Genomic DNA, 23,454 nt, shown 5'->3' with positions numbered 1-23,454 from the left:
TTTTTTCTAGCCTATTATCTCACTGAGATTGTTCTCCTTCAAGAATTTGAGTTTTTTTTTCAAGGGGCTCACTTCTACCTCTCTACATTTTGTATTGTCAAGGCCTTAGAATCTTCTGTCCCTCTGCAGCTTTAAACCACTCTTGATACCAACACCAGAAGGTGCTCTCAGGATCTCTGTAGCCTCAGTTTCTACTTTTTCTGTTTTTTAGCTCCCACTTGATTTTTAGCTCCTGGGGATTTTCTTTTCTTTCTTGAGAACTCAACTGTGCATTTTAAAAGAAACTGGTAATACTTTGTTTAGCAGCTTTAGTAATTCAGTATCAGCAGGTTTTTCAGATATTGACTCCACTATGTTACTTGAAATAGAAGATTCTGACACATAGCTTCCAAACCATTCAATAAAGTATAGATTATTGGGTACCAGGAGGGATTCACTCCTGGCTTCAAAATTGGTCACTTGGGACAAAAGTTTCTTCTGTCTCTCAGGAGGGGCAGTGGTAGTGACACTTGTCCTTAAAAGGAAGAAGCACAGGCAACACTGCTCTCACATCTGCCAAGCAAGTAGAGCTGTTCAAGCAGGAAGGAAATGTTCGACTGTGTCAAGTGCTACAGCAAGGTCAAGTAAGATCAAGACTGAAAATTGACAGTGGGATTTCACAATTAGGATGTCTTTGCCAGAGTAATCCCCGTGGAATTGGGAGAATGGTCTTTGGTCCAGGCAATTCCTGTTTTTCTCAGGAAGAGTGACTTCTTGTTTATCAGTTTGTGGTTGTTTATTTTATGCTCTCTTATTTTAATACTGTCTAGCTTCCAACCTTGCCTTAGATAGATTAGCTGTATCTGTCATAGAAACTGGATTTAGTCATAGAGTGCAGGACCTATCCTATATATACTTATCCTTAAAGCTTTTGTGTATTTCTCAGGTGAGGTCATCAGAAGGAAGAACTGAATGGGTAAGAGCTGAGCTGGAGTATAAAAGTAAGAGAAAGAATATATGAGGTATTGTCAGTTTTAACATGAAGCCTCTATTATGTGGAGTTTTTTAAAATTATGAAAAATTTCAGTCATACAAAAGTAGAGAGAATAGTGCATTGAGAGAATACTGTATAACCCAAATTTAATAATTTTTGTATATTTGTCATGTTTATCTTTCTTTTGCTGAAATACTTGAAAGGAATCCTGACATCATTTATGTACATATCTTTATACATTATGAACATTTTCACATGTAGTCAAAATGCTGTTATCACACCTAATATAAAACTGATTCTTTACTGCTATACATAGACTATGGAGGCTTTTTATTTTAAAGTTCTTTGAACATGCTGAGATTGTTTCTCTTTTTCTGCCTTTATACTTGTCATGCTGTCTGTCTAGGAGACTCTAGTCTGTGACCTCCACATGGCGGCCTTAGTGCCAGTATTATTTCCTCAGTAAAGGTTTTGCCAGTGACTGAAACTAAAGTAGTGTCCATTTTCCCACCCTGTTGGCCACTGCCTCCTCGCTGTTTCATTGCCTGTGTACCTGCTTAATGTGTGTCTCCTCCCCGTAGATTGTAAGCACCATGAGAGTAGGGACCTGGTCTGTCATGGTTATTGCTCTATGCCCAGGGCCTGAAGCAAGCCTAGTATATAGTAAGGAAGCAAAGGTTTAGAACAAGTCAGCTATTAGATTAATGAAGATTCCAAAATTTGCTTAATGTTTTGTAACCATTATCTCTTCCTACAACTGATTTCTATTCCAGAGCTTTTCTTTTCTCAAGAGCTTTAACCAACAGCTGTGTTTGCAAAAAGTGCTGGGCTGTTGTCCCTTTCAGGACATTTAATCTTTTAAATCCTCAAAATATTTTGTAAAATATAGTGAGTAAAGTCACTGCTGACCTGTTAAGAGGCAGTGTTTTTACTGACATAACTCTCATTTGAGATCACTTTATTTGAGCTTGCAGCTAATAAATCTGTTTTGGATCATATGAAACAGGATGGAATGATCTCGTAGTCCACATAGCCTTTAATTGATTATTTGAACTTCATTTTGTTAGTGCGTCATTTGTATTCCATGTTGAGGGTATGTTAAAATTGTTACATTGTTGTTAGGAATATGCTTTAGCATGAGAAAAAATGTAATTCAGTAAAACAGGTATGATCTATAATTAGACTTGGATTCTTTAGAAAAACATAATTTCAGACCTATAAAAGAGATGAGAGAATGGTACAAAGAATTACTCTGTATTCTTTTTTTTTTTTGAGACAGAGTTTCATTCTGTCGCCAGATGCCAGGCTGGAGTGCAGTGGCGCGATCTTGGCTCACTGCAACCTCCACCTCCCGGGTTCAAGCAGTTCTCCTGCCTCAGCCTCCTGAGTAGCTGGGACTACAGGTGCACACCACCACGCCTAGCTAATTTTTGTATTTTTAGTAGAGATGGGGTTTCACCATGTTGGCCAGGATGGTCTCGATCTCTTGACCTCGTGATCCGCCCGCCTCGGCCTCCCAGAGTGCTGGGATTACAGGTGTGAGCCACTGCACCCGGCCTCTTTTTTTTTTTTTTTTTAAATATAATTTTAATTATACATTTTTAAATTTTTTAAAAATATTTTTTAAGGGGCTTTCTGGCAAAAACCGGAAAGCCTGCTAGACAAATTCTAAAAGAGCTGTAACACTTACTCTGTATTCTTTACATGATTCCCCAGTGTTAATATTTTACTCTCTTAGCCTTTTTTTTTTTTAAAACAGGGTTTCACCATGTTGGCCAGGGTGGTTTTGAATTCCTGACCTCAGGCAATCCACCCACCTTGGCCTCCCAAAGTGCTGGGATTACAGGTGTGAGCCACCATGCCCAGCCAGCCATCCTCTTTTATAACATTATGCAGTTATCAGAATCAGGGAATTAACATTGATATATTATTAACCAATAGATTTTATTCAAATTTCCCAATCATGCCCTTTTCCTTTCTTATATGAAAAGAAAATTTTGGATCATGAATGGCATGGACTTGTCATGTGTCTTTAGTCTCCTTTTTGAAACAGTTTTTCCTTTCATGATTTTAACATTTTTGAAGATTATAGGCCAGTTATACAACAGGGCCAGTTTTTACCAGGTCCCTCAATTTGGGTTTAACTGACTTGTCTTAGTTTGGATTCTGTTGCTATAACAGAGTGCTACAAACTGGGTAATTTATAAGAAAAGGAAAGTTGTTTCTCACAGTTCTGGAGGCTGGGAAGTCTAATAGTAAGGTGTTGACATCTGGTGAGAGCCTTCTTGCTGCATCATCCTATAGTGGAAGGCATAAAGGCAAGAGAGCAAGAATAGAGAGGGCCAAACTCCTCACTTTTTATCAGGAACTAATTTCTGTGATAATAGCATTAATTCATTCATGATGGTAGAGCCCTCATGGCCAAATTCCTTCTTTTTTTTTTCTTTTTTTTGAGATGGAGTCTTACTCTGTTACCTAGGCTGGAGTGCAGTGGTGCAATCTCGGCTTACTGCAATCTCTGCCTCCTGGGTTCAAGTGATTCTCCTGCCTCAGCCTCCCAAGTAGCTGGGACTACAGGTGTCTGCCACCACACCCAGCTAATTTTTGTATAGAGATGGGGTTTCACTATGTTGGCCAGGCTGGTCTCAAACCCTGACCTTGTGATCTGCCCTCCTTGGCCTCCCAAAGTGCTGGGATTACAGGCATAAGCCACCGTGCCAGATGCCAGATTCCTTCTTAATGATCCCACCTGTTAATATCATTACAATGACAATTAAATTTCAACATAAATTTTGGAGGAGACATTCAAACCATAGAACTGATGTTTCAAAACTGACATGTTTTTTCTTAGTATTTCATATCAGGAGACATATGATGTTGATTTGGCTCATTACATGAGTTTACTTTGATAACTTGGTTAAGGTGTGTCTGTCACATTTTTCCACAATCAAGATAGATTTTCCTCTTTGTGTTTACATAATATTTTTGAGGATACTTTGGAACTATTTAAAATTTTGTTATCTCTTAAACTCTTACCCACTAATTTTAGATTTCATTGATGAATACACATTAATTAGTATGATGATGATGGCCAATGGTTATTTTCTAATTCCATTGTTTTTTCTAGATTTATCAGTTGCAATACTGCTGTAATGAATGGCTTCTCCTTTTCACTTATTTATTTATTTTTGTCTTTTTATTAGTAGGAACTTATGGGTTCTTATTTAGTCAGTTATGAAATTTTAATACTTAAATGGTCATATGTTTGGCCAGTAGCAGCCTTTTCAGAGGGCTCCTGTGAACTTTTGACATGTCCTCATCATTTTCTGAGTATTGTTTTACTTTCTGGAATAGCAAGATATTCTAGGCCAGGACTTGGCAAACTTTTTCTATAAGTGGCCAGAGAGTTAATATTTTTGACTTTATAGACCATACAGCCCCTCTTGCAACTGTTTAACTCTGCCCTTGCAGCACGAAAGCAGCCATAGATAATATGTAAACTAATGAGCTTGGCTGTGTTTCAGTAAAAGTTTGTTTACATAAACAAATGGATGAACTGTAGTTTGCCAACCCCTCTTCTAGGCTCATGTTTGTACGTTTCTGCCTCAGTCTCAGAACTGGCCATTTTTCCATTGGTTGCTTTAGTGATGAATGGTGTTTAGGAACAGATCTAGGCACTAGATATGCTCATTGCTACTGGAATGTCATTGATTCTAGGCCCTTTCAGTAGACAAAGCTAGGGAATATAAGAATGTATTTTATATGCTATGTGCATTTGTGTTTGTATATAGGTGCATCTGTATTGTATTATAAACCACTGTGTTATACTGATTTCTCCAATTCCATTTCAATTCTAGCCTTTCCACTTTTCCACATTTGTAATTTTTTTTCTCCAACATTGACAAACTTGGCTCCTTATCCACAAGTATTTACTTATTTATTTGTTCAATCTGGGATATATAGAAAGCAATTTTAGAATTGCTAACTTACACCTCTATAAAAAACAAACCTATTAACCAGAGTTTAATCTTTATTTATGCTTCTTTTTTGTTTTTAGCCATAGGGTTTGGTTAAATACTGTACCCCATGGTTACTTGGGTTAGTGTGCCATCCCTGTTGCCCCCATTTCTTGCTGCCCTCTAATATATTGTGATTTATTTATTTATTTCAGGTGAAGATTTATTTATTTTTAATCAAGCAAAAAATTACATTTTTATGTTGTGCAACATGATGTTTTGTTATATGTATGCATCGTGGAATGACTAGATCAAGCTACTTAACATATCCATTACCTCACATATTTATTATTTTTTTGTGATGAGAACACTTAAAATACATTCTCATAGCAATTTTGAAGTATACCTGGCCTCTAGATAATCACAGCGTTTGGTTCCAGGACCCCTACAGCTACCAAAATCTGTGGATGCTCAGGTCCCTTATATAAAATGGTAAGGCATTTGCATATAACCTATGCTCATCTTTCTATAGACTTTAAATCCTCTCCAGATTACTTATAATACATAATACAATTTAAATGGTATGAAAATAGTTGTTATACTGTATTTTAAAATTTGGATTCTTTTTAAAATTGTTGTATTTTTATTTTTATTGTTTTTTTTCCCAAATATTTTAAATCTGAATTCATAGATACAGAACTCATGGATACAGAGGGTTGACTGTATACAATCAATATATTGTTATTAACTGTAGTTGCTTTGATGTACAATAGATCTCTTGAACTTACTCCTCCAGTTTTATTGAAATCGTGTGTCTTTTGGCACAGACATCTCTCTCCTCAAGCCCCGGTCTCTGGTAACCACCATTTTATTCTTTGTTCCTATAAATTCAACTTTCTTACACAGCACATTTAAATGAGATCATGTGATATTTGTCTTTCCATGCCTGGCTTATTGCACTTAGCCTAACGTCCTCTAGGTTGATCCAGGTTGTTGGAAATGACAGGATTTCCCTCCCTCCCTTCTTCCCTTTTTCCCTCATTTCCTCCCTCCCTCCCCCCTCCTTCTTTCCTTCTCTCCTTCTCTCCCTCCTTCCCTCCCTCTCTGCTTCCTTCATTCCCTTCCTCCTCCCTTCTCCTCCCCTTCCCTCCCCCCTCCTTCCCTCCCCACCTCCCTCCCTCCCTCCTTCCCTCCCTCTCCTCCTTCCTTGCTTGCTTGCTTCCTTCCTTCCTTCCTTCCATTTCACCATGTTGCCCACACTGGTCTCCAACTCCTGAGCTCAAGCAGTTTTCCCACCTTGGCCTCCCAGAATGTTGGGACTACAGGCATGAGTCACTGCACCTGGCATGTTTTTTTATTTGTTTGTTTGTTTGTTAAACTGAATGGTATTCCATTGTATATATATACCAGATTTTGAAAATCCATTTATTCTTACTGAGCCTTAGTTGATTCCATGTATTGGCTGTTGTGAATAATGCTGTAATGAACGTGGGAGTGCAAATGTCTCTTTGTGAGACATTTGTGAAATCAGTGAAATGTACTGATTTCATTTCCTTTGAGTAGCTACCCAGAAGTGGAATTCCTGGATCATAGGGTAGTTCTATTTTTAATTTTTTGAGAAACCTCCAAACTGTTTTCCTTAATGACTATAGTAATTTATATTTCTATAACCCAACGGTGTATAAGGGTTCTCTTTCTCCACATCCTTGCTAACACGTGTTATCTTTTGTGTTTCTGATAATAGCCATTCTAGCAGGTATGAGGTAATAGCTCAGTGTGGTTTTAATATGCATTTTCCTAATGATTCGTAGTATTGAGCATTTTTTCATATACCTGTTGGCCATTTATAAGTCTTTTGAGAAATGTTTAGTTATGTCCTTTTCCGATTTTTAAATTGGATTATTGGATTATTTGTTTTCTTGCAAATGATTGTTTGAGTTCTTTGTGTATTAGCTCTTTATTAGATATATGGTTTGCAAATATATTCTCTCATTCGTTAAGTTGTCTCTTTGCTTTGTTGATTGTTTCCTTTGCTTAACAGAGTCTTCATAGCTTAATGGAATCCCTTTTTTTTTTTTGCTTTTGTTGCCTGTGCTTTTGGGTTCATAAGGAAAAAAAAGTCTTTGCCCAGATTAATTTCATGGAACTTTACCTCCATGTTTTTTCCCAGTAGTTTTAAGTGTCAGGCCTTACATTTAAATCTTGGCTTTTTTTTTTTTTTTTTTTAGATGGAGTTTCAATCTTGTTGCCCAGGTTGGAGTGCAGTGGCCCAATCTTGGCTTACTGCAGCCTCTGCCTCTGGGGTTCAAGCATTCTCCTGCCTCAGGCTCCCAAGTAGCTGGGGTTATAGGCATATGCCACCACACCCAGCAAATTTTTGTATTTTTAGTAGATACTGGGTTTCACCATGTTGACCAGGTTGATCTCGAACTCCTGACCTCAGGAGTTCCACTTGCATTGGCCTCCCAAAGTGCTGTGATTACAGGCGTGAGCCATTGCGCCCAGCCTGCTTTAATCCATTTTGACTTGGTTTTTGTATATGGTGTGAGATGAGTGTCTAATTTCATTCTTCTGCATATAGAAATCCAGTTTTCTTGGTACCATTTATTGAAGAGATTGTCCTTCCTCCACTATGTATTCTTGGCATCTTTTTGAGGGCCAATTGATTGTAAATGTGTGCTTTTATTTTTGGGCCTTATATTCTGCTCCATTGCTCTCTGTGTGTGCTTTGATGCCAGTACTGTGCTGTTTTGATTACTGTAGGCTATATTTTGAGATCAGGTAGTGTGATGCCTCAGACTTTATTCTTTTCACTCAAGATTGCTTTGCTTATGTGGGATCTTTTGTGATTCTATATGAATTTTAGGATTGTTTTTTCTATTTTTGTGAAAAATGTCATGGAATTTTGGTAGAGATTATACTGAATCTGTAGATTGCTTTGGGTAGTAAGGACACTGTTATAATATTCCGCAATCCATGAACATGGGATATTTTTCCATTTTTTTGTTGTCTTCTTCAGTTTATTTCATTAACATTTGTTGTGTTTTTCATTTTAAGCATAGTTAGCATAATTCCTTTCTATTTCAATTGCATTTTTATACCATTTCCCCCATTCTTGTTTATTTTATGTTGCTGTTTTTGAGATGTGAAGCATCAGTGTGGTTCCAAAAGTCAGAATGTATAAAAAGGCATAGTAAGTGAAGTGTTATTCCACATCCATTTCTTTTACCTAGTTATCACCTGCTTCCCTTTTGCTATTCCCATCTACTCACTGTAGGTAGCCAGTCTCATTAGTTTCTAATTTACTCTGTTGTGTGTCTTTTTGCACAAATGAGCATGTGTATGTGTGTAACTCTTACTTTTTCTTTCTTTGTCATATAAAAGGAAGCATACTATAGATTATCTTTTCGTTAATTCAGAAGCTCAGGAGTTGGTCAAAGTAGAACACTTTTGTGTGGTGAAATGAGTGGCCTCAGTTAAATCAAGTTATTGGAGGCGAGAGTAGGAACTTCTTCAGGTTATGGTCAAGTTAAGCCTGAAACAGGAAACAAGCCAGGCTCATCCAGGCTTTTTGTCTTGGATTAAAAAGACACTAAATTATTTGGTAGCAGGGATCTTGATGATAACAATTTCTCTTCCTTGACTCTGTTCTAATCTAGACCTTTCTCCTTCAGTCTAGAAGTTACCCTCTATGCTTAATGCATATTTGCTATCCTAGGGTCTCTTTTTTTCTCTGTTGTCTTAGAAAATTCCTTTGCGCTTTTTTTGTCTGAGTCTTCTCCTCATTGTATTCCATATCATCCTCTGTCTCAATTTATCCTGTCATTTTGGTGGAGCACATCCTTTAGTAGCTTCATAAGAAAAAATACAGGAAATTTTTTTAGGCCTGCTCTTTTGAAAATGTCTTTATTCTAACCCCATACTTGATTATTAGTTTGACTGCATATAGAATTCCAGATTACAAATAATTCTCCTTAAAATTTTTTAAGGAGATAATAATTACAAATAATTCTCCTTAAAATTTTTTACAACTTTACTCATGTATAATTTACATACATTAAATATTTCCAGTGCTTAACATTCATTCCTGAAAATTCAGTTTTGCTCTGGTATCATTTCCCTTTAGCCTGAAGAATTCTGTGTGGTTTCTTGTAGTGCAGTCCTGGTGGTGATGGGTTTTCTCTTTTATCTGAAAAACGTCTTTGTTTTGCCTTCATTCCTGAAGGATATTTTTGCTGGAAATAGGATTCAGGCCTGACAGTTTTTTTCTTGTAGCTTTTTAAAGATAAGTTATTCCATTGTCTTTGGTTGGCAGGAAAGATGATGATAAAAAATAAAGAATCTGCTACCATCAAAATGTTGTTCTGTTTGAGGTATTTCATTTTCCATTGACTGCTTTAGTTTTTCTTTGTATTGTTAGTTTTCAGCAGTTTGATTATGATGATATAGATACAATTTTTAAAAAATTTTGGCCAGGTACAGTGGCTTATGCCTGTAATCCCAGCACTTTGGGAGGCTAAGGCGGGCAGATCACCTGAGGTTGGGAGTTTGAGACCAGCGTGACCAACATGGAGAAAGCCTGTCTCTACTAAAAATACAAAATTAGCTGGATGTGGTGGCACATGCTTGTAATCCCGTCTATTCAGGAGGCTGAGGCAGGAGAATCGCTTGAACCCAGGAGGCAGAGGTTGCAATGAGCTGAGATTGCGCCACTGTACTCCAGCCTGGGCAACAAGAGCAAAACTTCGTCTCAAAAAAAAAATCTTTTTCTTTTCCTTTTTGGGGTTTACTAAGCTTCTTGAATCTATATATGTATGTTTTTCAGCAAATCTGGGATGTTTTTAGCCAATGTTTATTCAATGGGACCTAGTCTCTTCTTCTGGGAAATCAATTTCCCTTACTTTTTTTTTTGGAGACAGAGTCTTGCTCTGTTTCCTAGGCTGGAGTGTAATGGCACAGTCTCGGCTCACTGCAACCTCTGCTTCCCAGGTTCAAGCGATTCTTGTGCCTTAGGCTCCCAAGTAGCTGGGATTATAGGCATGCGCCACCACATACAGCAAATTTTTGTATTTCTAAAGTCAGGGGTTTCACCATGTTGTCCAGGGTGGTCTTGAACTCCTGACCTCAGGTCATCTGCCCACCTTGGCCTCCCAAAGTGCTGGGATTACAGGCGTGAGCCATCATGCCTGGCCAATTACCCTATGTTTGACATTTTGATATTGTCCTGTAAGTCCATAATATTTTATCTTTTTGTTCAGTCTTCTTTCTCATTTTTCAGGTTGTATAATTTCTGTTGATAAAGTTTAAGTTCCCTAAGTGTTTATTCTTTTACCTCTATTTTGCTATTGAGCTTATCCACTGAATTTTTTGTTTCAGATATTGTATTTATTAGTTTTAAATTTCTATTGTTTTTTTTCTCTTTTTGAGACTGGGTCTCACTCTGTTGCCCAGGCTGGAGTGCAGTGGTGTGATCTTGGCTCACTGCTACCTCCACCTCCTAAGCTCAAGTGATCCATCCACCTCAGCCTCCTGAGTAGCTGGGACTACAGGCATGTGCTACCACACCCAGCTAATTTTTGTGTTCAGACTCCATCTCAAAGAAAGAAAGAAAGAAAGAAAGAAAGAAAGAAAGAAAAGTCACTTCATAAAATATCTTCTATGTTGTAGGTGAAACATGGAGTGAAGAAAAGAGATTGGTGAATGAGAGACCTGCTGAGAAACTATTGCCATCTTTATGGTACATACACAGTTGTAACAACCTGAATTCAGACAGATCTAATTAAGTTGGAAAGGAAGGAATCTATTTAGGACATGTTTTGAAGATAGAATAGACAAAATTTGGTAATAGAGTACTAATGGAGAAAAAGAGATTAGATGTCTACTGTTGCTGCCCACGGATGATAATGATGTCATTAATCTGGATGTAGTATGCAGGTATTGAGGAGAATAATAAATTGAGTTAAAAACATGTTGCATTCAAAGTGCTTGCTAGTATTACTCAGCAGGATGTTGGAAAGTTAAAGAAGAGCTTTGAAGAGCAGAGCTGGAGATAATTTAAAACTCTTTAAAAGAGGGGCCGGGCACAGTGGCTCACGCCTATAATCCAGCACTTTGGGAGGCCGAGGCGGGTGGATCACAAGGTCAAGAGATCAAGACCATCCTGGTCAACAAGGTGAAACCCCGTCTCTACTAAAAAATACAAAAATTAGCTGGGCATGGTGGTGCACGCCTGTAGTCCCAGCTACTCGGGAGGCTGAGGCAGGAGAATTGCTTGAACCCAGGAGGCGGAGGTTGTGGTGAGCTGAGATCGCGCCATTGCACTCCAGCCTGGGTAACAAGAGCAAAACTCTGTCTCAAAAAAAACCAAAAAACAACAAAAAAAAACTCTTTAAAAGAGAAGTGAGATGAGGTATAAGAGTAGAATCTTGTATATGGGAGAAACTGAAGAGGTAAGTGAAAAAAAGAGAAGTCTGTATGGAAATCTGTGAATTGTAGAGACAGAGATGAACCAGTAGACTGATGTGTCCTGGAGGCCAAGAGTGAAGAATTTGTATTACAGAGAGCTAGCTGGTCGGTGGCATCCTGCACAAAAACCAAGCAAACTGAGAGAATACCATTATTTAAGTAGTGAAGATTTCCCTCCCTAGGAATACAGAAAGCTTTATTTCATTGTAGAGATGAGTATAGAAGTTATATTCCAAAAGAGATCAAAGAGTATATAATGGGGGAAATAGAGGTGGTAAGTCCAGACCATATTTTTAAACTTTGGTAGGGATGGAAATGAGAGAAATGGAATGATAGCTGGTAGCTGGAAGTGGGCAGAAGGGGAGGAGAGCCAGGTTCTTACTTTGGTTGTGTGCTATTGGGAATACCCCAGTGTAAAGAATAATGGGTGTGTTAAAGTTCTAGAGTAGATTAAAATAGGATGAAGAACACACATTAAGAGGGTTAGGTTATAAATATATAGGGACATTTCCACCTCTAAAATGGAAAGGAAAGGGAGGATAGGTGATGGTATGGAGATGTTTTGTCTGGGAGAAGAGTGAGTCCATATAGGAGAGAGTTGGGAATAAGAGAGTTAAGAGTGAGGTTGATACTTCCACTCTCAGTTATGGCACTGGGTGTGGTGGCTCATGCCTGTAATCCTAGCACTTTGGGAGGCTGAGGTGGGTAGATGACTTGAGGTCAGGAGTTTAAGACCAGCCTGGCCACCAGGGTAAAACCTTGTCTCCACTAAACATACAAAGATTAGCCAGGTGGGGTGGCAGGTGCCCATAACCAGCTACTCGGGAGGTTGAGGCAGGAGAATCACTTGAACCCAGAAGGCAGAGATTGTAGTGAGCCAAGGTTACGCCACTGCACTCTAGCCTGGGAGACAGAGCAAGACTCCATTTCAAAAAAAGAAAATAATTGGAATCCAATCTTTCTTGAGACAACTAGAATCACCAGCCAAATCCAGCCCTTCCTCTCAAAGTATTGAGAAATACTTTGAAAGTATTTGAGAGGTAATAAGAGTGTGTCTAAAAGGGAATAAAGGTTTAGAGATATAAGGTTAGTATTTGGGACTGTTTTTCTTCAGTATTTGCTGAGTTTTTTTGAGGGATCAGCTGAAAAACTGAGCAGTACTTTTTTTTTTTTTGACACAGGGTTTCACTTTTGCCACCTAGATGGGAGTGCAGTGGCCCAGTCTTGGCTTACTGCAACCTCCACCTCTCAGGCTCAAGTGATTCTCCTGTCTCAGCCTCCTGAGTAGCCAGTACTACAGGTGTGCACCACTACACCTGGCTAATTTTTGTATTTTTTGTAGAGACAGGGTCTCGCTATGTTGCCCAGGCTGGTCTCGAAGTTCTTGCCTCAAGTGATCCACCCACCTTGGCCTCCCAAAATGCTGGGATTATAGGCATGAGCCACTGCGCCTGGCCTGAGTAGTACATTTGATAGCCTTTTAATGCCAGAAGGATAGGAATTGGAATTTAGGACCTGCTAATGTGGGTTGTGTGTGATCTTGGTGAGTCACTCTTATTTGGCATTGGTACCCTGAAGGGCCACAGCCTAGAAGTAGGGGTGAGTTGGATGTAGACAGGCCCTCACAGGGACTGTAGCTCCACTTTGAATACCTTTAAACCCTGAAAATAGATTGAGGTAATTTATTGTCTCAGGTGCTTGGCAGAAGCAATTGTTGTAAATTCTGTTTGGAAGGTAACATTACTACTTGTTAATGTTACCATAAACATTCTGTAAATATAATGTCCAGCTCATAATTTAAAAAAATCAGGCATGGCATGATCACATAGCACAAACAAAATCAAGTACAAGCAACAGAAGATAGTATTGATCCATAGGGCCTTCTGATATTAGAGTTTTTAGGAGCAGACTTTATTTACTATGCTTACCTTGTTCAAATATAAAAGACAAGATTCAGCATTCTTAGCAGAGAACTAGAAATTTGAAAAAATGAAAATTTTAGACTTGAAAACGTAACTGAAATTGGGAACTTAATGGATGGGTTTAACAGGATTAGACAGAGCTGAAGGGAGAATTAGTGAAGTGGAAAAATTCAGAGAAAAAAGGATGGAAAATACTGAAGAGATTGAGGGAGACATAGAGACATTGAGGAGATCAAAAGTGTGTAATTAGAATCCTGACAAAGAGTTGAAACAGAATGGGCAGAAGCAATATTTGAATAGAGAATGGCTAAAAACTTTCTAAAAAAACGTTCTAAGACTTATTAAAGTTATTAAGTAACAAGATTCAAGAAACCTTATTAACGCCAAGCAGGATAAAAAAGAAATCCATACCCTGGTCTAGTGTAGTAAATCTGTGGAAAATCAAAGATAAAGAGAAGAATTTCAAAAGCTGCTGGGATGGTGAAAAAAAATGTTATACTTTCAAATAAATTTTTGAAAATAAATAATTGAAAATAGAGTAATGGCTGACTTTTCAATGAAACAATGGAGGCTGTAAGACAATGGAGTGTGATACCTTTAGAGTATGATAGTAAATAACTAACAGTCTAGAATTTTAAAACTAAGAAAGTCTGAGTGTGGTGGCTTACATCTATAATCCCACCAGTTTAGGAGGCTGAGGTGGAAGGATTACTTGAGCCTAGCAGTTTAAGACCAGCCTGGGCAATGTAGTGAGACCACGTCTCTTCAAAAAATAAAATAAAAAATTAGCTGGATGTGGTGGCATATGCCTGTAATCCTAGCTACTCAGGAGGCTAAGATAGGAGGATTGCTTGAACCTAGGAGTTTCCGGTTACAGAGCTATGATCGTGCCACTGCACTCCAGTCTGGGTAACAGAGTGAGACCCTTTCTATACAAAAATAAACCCAACCTCCTCCCCAACAAACCTGAGAGAATATCCATTACGAATAAAGATGAAATACAAATGTTTTAAACTTGACAGTGTTTCAATTGTACTAGTCACTCTAAAATTTCTCCAAAGACATAGCTAGTGGCTACCGTATTGGCCAGCTTAGATAAAGAACACTTTCATCATATTAGAAAGGACAGGTATTAAGAAAATACAGGAGGATATTTTGAACAACATTCTGTTCCCACCATGAAACATTAGATAAAATTGAGAAATTCCTATAGAAATACAAATTAATAAAATTGATTCAAGAAGAAAATTTTAAAATATCAACTGTCTTATCTGTTTAAAAGTTTTAATTTTTCTCTTCTGATGCCTTTCTTTGGCTATTCTATCAAGGGAATACTGCCCTCACAGAATGAGTTCTCTATTTTCTGGAAGAGTTAAAGGATTGATAATCTTTTTTTGATGTTTGGTAAAATACACAAGTGAAGACATTTGAGCCTGAAGTTTTCTTTATTGGAAGATTTTAAATTAATAATTCAATTTCTTGTTATATGTCTATTCAGATTTTCTAGTTTTTCTTCTTCTTCTTCTTCTTCTTTTTTTTTTTGGAGACAGGGTCTCACTCTTGTCACTTGGGCTGGAGTTCAGTGGTGTAATCACAGCTCGCCACAGCCTTGATCTCCCAGGCTTAGGTGATTCTCCCACCTCAACCACCAGAGTAGCTGGGCCTACAGGCACATGCTACCATGCCCATCTAATTTTTTGTACTCCTTTTTTTAAAAAATAGAGTTGGGGTTTTGCCATGTTGCTGTGGCTGTTCTTAAACTGCTGGACTCAAGCAATCGCCTGCCTTGGGATTATAGGTGTGAACCACTGCGCCCGGCCACATTTTCTATTTCTTTTTGGCTCAATTTTAGTAATTTTTGTTTCTGGGAATTTGTCCATTTTTTAAAAGTTGTTTATTGTATTCCTTTATAATCCTTTTAATTTCTGTAAGGTTTGTAGAGATGTCCTTTCTTTCATTCCTATTCTATGGTCACCCTGTGGAGGTAGAAAGTACCCCCTCCCAATTAATAGGTAGGATGTCTATGCTGGAAGCACTCCACACACCAAGAAAATTTGAGAGAAATTTTATTATTCACCCAAGAGACTTCTGGGGATGGTAGGGTTAGTACAAGTGGGTCTGGCCTGCCTTGAGTTAGACTGAGGAATGGACTATTCCTTTATAATGGCTAGGGTGCTGGGGATTTCCCATGTGCAGGCTGAGGATTGGCAAAACTTGAATTTTCTGCTGGGGCCAAAGACCAGGCACATGTGGACGTTCTTATTAGCCTGCTCAGTTGTGGGTTGAAAAGGGGAAAAGTGAGGTGAGGCTGAACATAAGTCAATGATCAAACATCAAAAATTTAACAAATGGAATGAGACTCATTACAGTTCTTGACTTTGGAATTAAAAAATTTTTTGTACTTCTTTTCTTCAGATTGTATAATCTTAATTGATCTACCTTCAACTTTATTGGTTATTTCTTCTGTCAGCTTAATTCTCCTCTTGAGCTTCTCTAGTGAATTTTTCATTTCAATTGTTGTCTTTCTACTTGAAATTTCCACTTGGTTCTTTTTTATAATTTCTCTTTGTTGATGTTTGTTTGCTGAGTCATTGTCATCATAGTTTCCTTTATTTTAAAAGTGTTTTCTTTTAGTTCTTTGAACATGTTTATGATAGCTGCTTTGAAGTCCTTATTGGCTAACTTCAAAATCTAGGCTCCCCTAGAGACAGTTTTTATTGAAACTGTCCCCTTTCCATGTATGGGTCACGCTTTTCTGTTTCTTTGCATATCTTATGAAAACTGGATATATTTTTTATATATATATATATTTTTTGAGGCATTGAAGAATCAGAAAACTGGATATTTTTGATAATATATTCTTTATTTTGATTCCCTTCTCCCTAGAGTTAGATGGGGTTGCTCTTTATTTGTTTAGTGACTTGGATGGACTAATTAATTCCATGGAGTCTGTTTCTCCATGAAGTGTGTGTGTGGCTGCTGATGTCTCTGCTTAGTTCTTCCTTTCTTGTTTTTATTTTTTAGTATGACTGTCAAGTATTTGCCCCCTGGGTCAGCATATCTTAGTGGTCAGCCTATGATTGGTCAGAGTTTGTGTTTAAATTCCTTGAAACAATGAGCTTCCCTTTGTTAATGGTTTTTGTGAGGCTTGGGGCATGCATTCAGAGTTCTGAAAGTCTGCTCTGGGTTTTATTTTTTCCATTTGCAAGGCCTCATCTTTTTCCAGTGATAAGTAGCTTGCTGTGGCCCTGTCATTTCTTTCCTTCGTGTTTACAGTCTTGTACATGTGCACAGTCTTTAGACCAGCAGGAAAAAATAGATTTTTATCAAGGCGCAGTTTGGCTGTCTTATTCTTTAGTTCTCCATGTTAAATTTCTGGTTTGTCTGCTGATCTGTTGCTTGCCCTGACCGGTATTGCAAACTCAGGTTAGCTGTAATATTGGATTTCCCTCATTTTTTACCCTTGAAATCACTTTTGTTTTTGACAATGCTTATGGTCATGGAATTCTTCTCCAGATAAATTTATCTCCCTCTGGCAGTGGAGCTGCGAGTCATCACAGCTTGTCCGACCCTGGTAGCTTCTGCACCAAGGAATTGGGAGTGAGTGTGGGATGATAGGAGCTCCAGGCTAACACACCACACTTTTCACTGTTCTTACCAAGATTCAGTAGATTCTCTTGGACCGGCACTTCTCAATTTGTTGTAATCTTTTTGATTGATTAAGATCTTTAAATAGTTTTAACAATGTTGTCAGTTTTATTGTTGCTTTAGGGGTTAATATTTGTCAAACTCCTCATTCAACGGTTCTGGATGTCCTGTCCCCTGCCCCCTCCCTTTCCTTCTTTGTATGTGTCTCTCTGTCTCTGTCTCTCATTTTTGAACATTTAAATTTTATTCAAACTAAAATTTACTTTGGAATATGTTATGAAGTAGGGATTTGTTGGTTTTTAAAAAATAGTGTTAAGTAGTGTCTTAATACTACTTGTTGATTAATCCGTGTGCTTCTCACTAATTTGTAAGATAAATGGTTTATTTTTCTAATCTCTTTGAGATTTATTTTAGTCTTGTCCATTTATTTAAATTAATCAATAATCATCTTTTGCTTGTTTTTCCCATCTCTTGCTTTCCATTGGCTCATCTTTTTCTCTCTTTAAACCTGTCTTTGGACTTTATCTCTTTGAGTTTCTTTCGCTACCTGGGTTCATACATTCCGTTTGCTCTTGATACTCATAAGTACTGAGGCTAGGCTAAGACAAGTGAGATGCGTAAGTCACAAAAATTCTAGGAAGCTCTCACTCCTGGGTTCTGCAAGTGTGGAATTGGTACTTGTAGGACTTTGCGTTTTCAAATTTTGCACCCTAGCTGCCTGGCATGCCCCATTGTAGTCCTGGCCCTGCTACTCATACTTCTCACTTGTATATATTTGTTGTAACCTGACTTCTGTCCCAAATAGGCTTCATTTATTCAAATTTTTGAGCATCTGCTATATACTATGCATTGTGCTAGGTTTTGGGGAATATAGAGGGTCTGAAGACACCATTTATTTCACCCAGGAGCTTTCTTCAGATTTGCTCTTAGCTCTAGTGCCTTTTCCCAATTCCTCATTCTTCCTGCCTTTTTGTACCATGTGATGCTATTGACAACTATTGCCTGTTCATCCTAATGTCATCCCAGCTCTTAAGAATGTATAGCTATTTCCATGGTAGGACACTCTTTCTAGGGACCAGTGGGCAGTTGGGCAGTGTATCAGTGACCCTCATTCTGGGAGTTAGTAAGGATTGGAAACTTACCTGTGCTTTCAGTGTGTAAGGGTAGGAGTGCCCAGGGACTTCTTCAGGCTTAATCGGCCTTTGTAACTATGTCACAGGGAATAGAATATTGCTTGTTTGTTCATTTTCTTTTTTGAGACAGAGTCTCACTTTGTCACCCAGGCTGGAGTGGCATGATCTCAGCTCACTGCAACCTCCACCTCCTGGGTTTAAGCAATTCTTGTGCCTCAGCTTCCCGAGTAGCTGGGACTACAGGCCTGTGCCACCATGCCCAGTTAATTTTTTTGTGTTTTTAGTAGACATGGGGTTTCACCATGTTGTCCAGGCTGGTCTTTAACTCCTGAGCTCAGGCGATCTGCCCGCCTTAGCCTCCCAAAGTGCTAGGATTACAGGCGTGAGGCACCATGCCCAGCCATTGTTTGTTCATTTTCTACTTAGCATTTTATGTACTCAGAATCTTTCCATCTCCTTGTAGTGCTTTGGTACCCAAATGTGGGCGTCGACTGCCTGCCTAGTTGTCTCGCTTATTTTTGCCAATTTTGTTTCTTGAGTCCTGCGTTCTTTCCCCATACTTTGCTGACTTGTTTTTAATGTAGTTTCCTGGTATGACCCTGCTCTGCTTGGTGTTCTCATTGCTTGTTCATGAAAACAAACTCATCCATTCATTTATAGAGTGGTTTTTTTTTTTGTTTGTTTGTTTTGTTTTCCTGAACATCTTTCTTGAATTAATTTGGAGTGGCTTTTGAGCACCTGTTCTATCCTAGGTGCTGTGGGAGCCATAAGAGTTACAATGACAAACCCAACCAAACATTCCTTGTCTTCCTGAGTTAGAGAGACAAGTTAGGTGTTAATCACACAAACTGGGATGTGAAGGAAGGATACAGATGCGGCTGACCTAGGGACACTGGGCTTGAAATCTGTCCCCTCATTTCACTTAACTGGCAGTAACTCCCCTTAATTTTAACTTTTGCCTGAATCAGGATTGACATGTACTGCCCCATTTTTAATTGTGGCTCTTGTTTTTGGATTGTTGCCAGTTTGCTCCCGACCCCTCACCCCACCCAAGGCTGCCTTCGTTTGTATTCTTAGTCACTAGTGGGAGCATACCCTGATCATGGATCTGTCCTCATTTGGGAGCTCTTTTCTTTTTGTTTTCTTAATACCTGTTTCTGTTGGTTCTTTTCCTACATCTTCATTAGTTTCTTTGTTATATTTTCTACTTCTTTACATTTCCTAAATGTTGCCCTAACCCAGATTTTGTCAGGGCAAGAGTGCCCTGGACTTGGACTTCTACAGTGTTTTAATAGGCCTTCACGGTGATGTCATGGGGAAAGGAATGTTGCTTATTGGTTCCTTATCCTATGCCCTCCTCTGTATCAGCATACCCTTTCTTGGCAATCTCATCCATTCTTGAACACTCTGTTTTACCATCTTTATGCGAATGACTGGCTAATCTCTCTCTCTCTTTTGCTTCCGTTTTCAAGTATTTGGTGGATCCCTCTATGTGGAGGTACATAATACTCCAAGTAGAATTCATCATGTTCTCTAACTTTCCCAACTCCCAGTCTCCTACCTAGAAATCTCACACAACCACTCCCTCCTTGCTCACTTCCAGACCTGCCTGGTTGCTAGGTGATGCCACTTTGTCCTGTATAATACCATGTAAGGGCCTCTTCTTTTCAGTGTCCTCGACTCAAGTTCCGGTCTTCCTTTCTTTTCACCCGTCTGTTCTGGTTTTCTCCTAAGATGCATCTGCTGCTAGTCTCTCAGCTCCAGATGACTCTGAGTCCTGTACCAGGTTAATTTTTCCGGAAACAACTCTTATCTGTTGTTTTTCTCTTCTGTTCATTCATGCTTTGAAAACTCTCTAGTGCTTCTGAAAAACTGACCTAGTTTTTTAGACCTTCCAGCTTGTTTTAATTTCCTTGCCACTGCCTCCCTTCGTATAGGTTGGACTCTATCCAATTGGAATTAATTTTGTAAGAACTTGCCTGTATTTTCTGTTTGCATTTCTATTTTTATTTCCTTTTGCCAGGAGTATGCTTTCCTCACACTATTAGTTCTTTAAAATTTTTCCTGAAGTTCTCTCACGTTTCCTGACCTGGAGATTTACTCTTTCTTGACCATCATCTGTACATTTGTCCACACTTTAAAAAAACATAGTGCTTTCCACTTATCCTTCATTCTGTCTAGTGTAGTGCCTTGCAGAAATATGTGTTAAATTAATGAGTGGATAAATGCATTTCTGTATGAGGCCCTCGGACAGTCTCAACGCCTCCATCTGTCTTTCCCATTCCCTTGCTGTTTATATAAGACCATCTCTTTCTCTCCCTTTTTGTAGTTGGATTGGCTTTATCTGTGAATCTCTTTATCTATCCCTAAGTGGCCTATTATCCTTTGTCTCCATTGCTTTTCTTCTGAGTTAGTATTAATTTCAATTTAAAGAGAAATTGCATCATTTTGGTGAAGGATGTGTGTGGGAAATACAGAGGAAATGGAAGCTAGTGTTCAGAATGACATCTTGATTCATTTTGTGGGAACACAGACTGCCCACAAAAATTTGCGAATATAGACTTGACTCCTGGGCTGGTGGCCAGTAGAGACTAGAAAGTAGAAGTTGTGATGACATGTTCAGTATCCAGGTGGAAGACCAGGGGCCCACATTCCAGCCTGCTGATCCTGGCAGCTGCTCTTATATTCCTTAGACACAGTTGTCTGAGCTTCTGATCGGACAACTGGTTTGAGGTGATGGCAGGTAAGAGTAGGGGAAGAGATGTCTACTTATGGTATTGCCATATTTTGAAAGCATGTGAATCATCTGAGGTTCCCTACATAGTTTTGTACATCAATGAATAGTTTTGTGACAATGAATTAGATTTTGTTGGTGGATTCTAAGGAGTTGACGTACTTGGTTTCATAGAGGTGTATTATTTGTCCAGAGCTGGACTTAGTAAATGCCACATATTGAGCCCCAGTTTAGTACCTACTCCATTACGGTGTTTAGATTCTAATCTTTATATCACCTGTCAAAACTGTATTTCTTTATATTTTTGTACATTTCACAAGCTGAATAGAACTGTAGGAATCCTTATTTTTCACATCATTGTGCCATTTGTGGAGATATTTTGTTGAAGTGACCCAAAGAAGCAGTCTAGTGGTACCTGTGAGGATGAAAGCCTTGAAAAGAAACTTGAGACAGATGGTGTGCTTGACTAACTGCCCAGGAGAATGTGATGCCACAACCCAGGAGGGGCACCACATTGCCTTTGCCATCGAAGTACTAAATTTCTGAGAGGACAGAGGAGGCTACAGCTTAACTGCTCTCCAATTACCAGTCTCTCCTTGGTTTCAGTGAATGACAGCAGAGCTGCTCAAGGTGGGGACTCTGAGCTGAGCAGTGGAGGTTTCCCTGGATCTGGAGAGAAGACTGACCTTGGAGCCAATAATGAGCCATCCTGACCACAGAATGAACCTCCGGCCCCTGGAGACCCCCACAGGTAGTAAAAGGAAAATGGAGTCTGCCTGAGTAACTGGAGAACTGAAATAAAAGTGGAATGGGTGTAAAGTAGAGGGTGTCTTTTAGGACTGAGGCCAACTATAATTCTTTTTTTTTTTTTTTTTTTTTTGAGATGGAGTCTCGCTCTGTAGCCCAGGCTGGAGTGCAGTGGCACGATCTCACCTCACTGCAGCTTCCGCCTCCTGGGTCCCGGTTCAAGCAATTCTTTTACCTCAGCTTCCCAAGCAGGTGGAATTACAGGCACAAGCCACCATGCCTAGCTAATTTTTGTATTTTTTAGTAGAGACAAGGTTTCACCATATTGGCCAGTCTGGTCTTAAACTTTTGACCTTGTGATCCATCCGCCTCAGCCTCCCAAAGTGCTGGGATTACAAGTGTGAGCCACTGCACCCGGCTAAGGGCGACTATAATTCTTTTAGTGACCTGTTAAGTATTCTCCTGTGTGATTTATTCTAGAATCAGATGTGTTTCTTGCTGTCATAACTTATTTTGTATTAAGTACAGCTGTTCAATTTCCTCTAGAAAAGTGGCAATCTTTTAGTAATTACTATTTTTAAAAAGTTTGTGTCTATGAATAGCAAAGGATACTGAACTCATTATTCAGATTATGTTCCGTGCATGTTGTTTTGCTGATTTAAAACTCAAGTCTCATCTGTGTACATTTTATTCATGTTTTCTTAGCCACACTTTCCTTTTTGTGATTGTTCAAAATCACCATCAGGTGTTTTGGTCTCTTGTTGGTGTCTTTAAATAATAATTTTAAAAAGGTATAATAGCTCCAGTTTTAAAAATACACAGATGTTTGAGGAAAGAGTTGATTGCTGCCTCATGTTTCTAGGTGTGTCTGCTGTGGCTGGCCCACATGACATTGGTGCTTCGCCAGGTGACAAAAAGTCAAAGAGCAAGTCCACGCGAGGGAAGAAAAAGAGCATGTTTGAAACTTACATGTCCAAGGAGGATGTTTCGGAAGGCTTGAAGAGAGGGACACTCATCCAGGTGCTTAAAATCTACTGGAAGGCTATTCCCTGAATATGTGAAATCCAAAACAATCTATTAAACTATTTCCTGTTCTGTGCTATATGCTTTCAGAGAGATGATGATGTAACAGGTGCAGTGCTGTTATGATGGCATAACAGAGATGATGAGGTAACAGGTACTTCTTAGAACTACAGTACTTTTAGAGGTAATAAGCACCACAAGACAGGAACAGGCAGAGATCTCTGAGATTTGAGAGGAGGGAGCCACTATTTCCCATTAGATGCTTTATTGGAAGTGACATATTTGAGCCATGCCATGGATTGGTGCAGTTTGAATAAGTGAAGATAAGAGAGAGCTTTAGAAATGGAGGAACCAGTGTGAGCTACTACAATAGAAGTGAGAAATTGGGTTTGGATATATGAAACATTGAATAGTTTGGTTTTTCTGGAGCATGTGGATGCTGAATGACGAAAAATGGATGAGGTTGGAAAGGAAGCAGCAAACAACAATAGACAATATTTGTTGAGTGCTTTATAGTTTATAAACTATGTTTATAAGCTATTTCATTGGTTTGGCTGAACAAATGTTTATTGAGTATCCATTGTCAGCTAGGAACAGTTATAGTTAGGAGTGTGCAGCATGGGTGCCTTTGAGATGGAGGTAGACAAGGCTGCCTTTCTGTACTTCACCTTGCAGCCAGTGGTGGGAGGCAGTCACGTGAACAGATGATTTGGGGATCAAACGGCAAGTGCTCAGATAAAAGGGTGGCCAGGGTGTGTGGTAAAATATTGGGGAGAAACTAGGAAACTGTGTAGAATGAGGTTCTGGAGAGGCTTCCTGTAGTGGGTGACCCTCATAGTAGGTATTGAAGGAT

At 38.9% G+C, this 23,454-nt stretch overlaps 1 protein-coding gene and 1 non-coding gene across 5 annotated transcripts in view; one reads left to right on the top strand and one right to left on the bottom strand.

Annotated features, from left to right (window-relative positions):
- Positions 1-23,454, top strand: part of DIS3L2 (DIS3 like 3'-5' exoribonuclease 2) — a 392,467-nt gene that overhangs the window by 30,678 nt on the left and 338,335 nt on the right. For 3 of the 4 annotated variants that reach the window (XM_012434086.2, XM_012434085.3, XM_012434087.3), the window contains exons 2-3: positions 21,438-21,582; positions 22,441-22,598. In XM_012434086.2, the coding sequence (XP_012289509.2) occupies positions 21,531-21,582; positions 22,441-22,598 (210 nt within the window). In that variant the 5' untranslated portion in view covers positions 21,438-21,530. Of the gene's footprint in view, positions 1-10,551; positions 10,667-21,437; positions 21,583-22,440; positions 22,599-23,454 lie in introns of those variants that run through there. The other variant, XM_012434084.3, reaches the window with a different exon arrangement.
- Positions 2,600-2,661, bottom strand: LOC135273720 (U7 small nuclear RNA). Its single transcript, XR_010341532.1, has one exon. It is a non-coding gene; the product is annotated as a U7 small nuclear RNA (small nuclear RNA).

The sequence above is a fragment of the Aotus nancymaae genome, unplaced genomic scaffold (genome assembly GCF_030222135.1).
Source record: "Aotus nancymaae isolate 86718 unplaced genomic scaffold, 86718_ANA_hifiasm-v0.15.2.pri h1tg000008l, whole genome shotgun sequence".
Taxonomy (NCBI): domain Eukaryota; kingdom Metazoa; phylum Chordata; class Mammalia; order Primates; family Aotidae; genus Aotus; species Aotus nancymaae.
The sequence above is the reverse complement of the archived record's forward strand: the minus strand, read 5'-3'. Positions and strand labels throughout refer to the sequence as shown.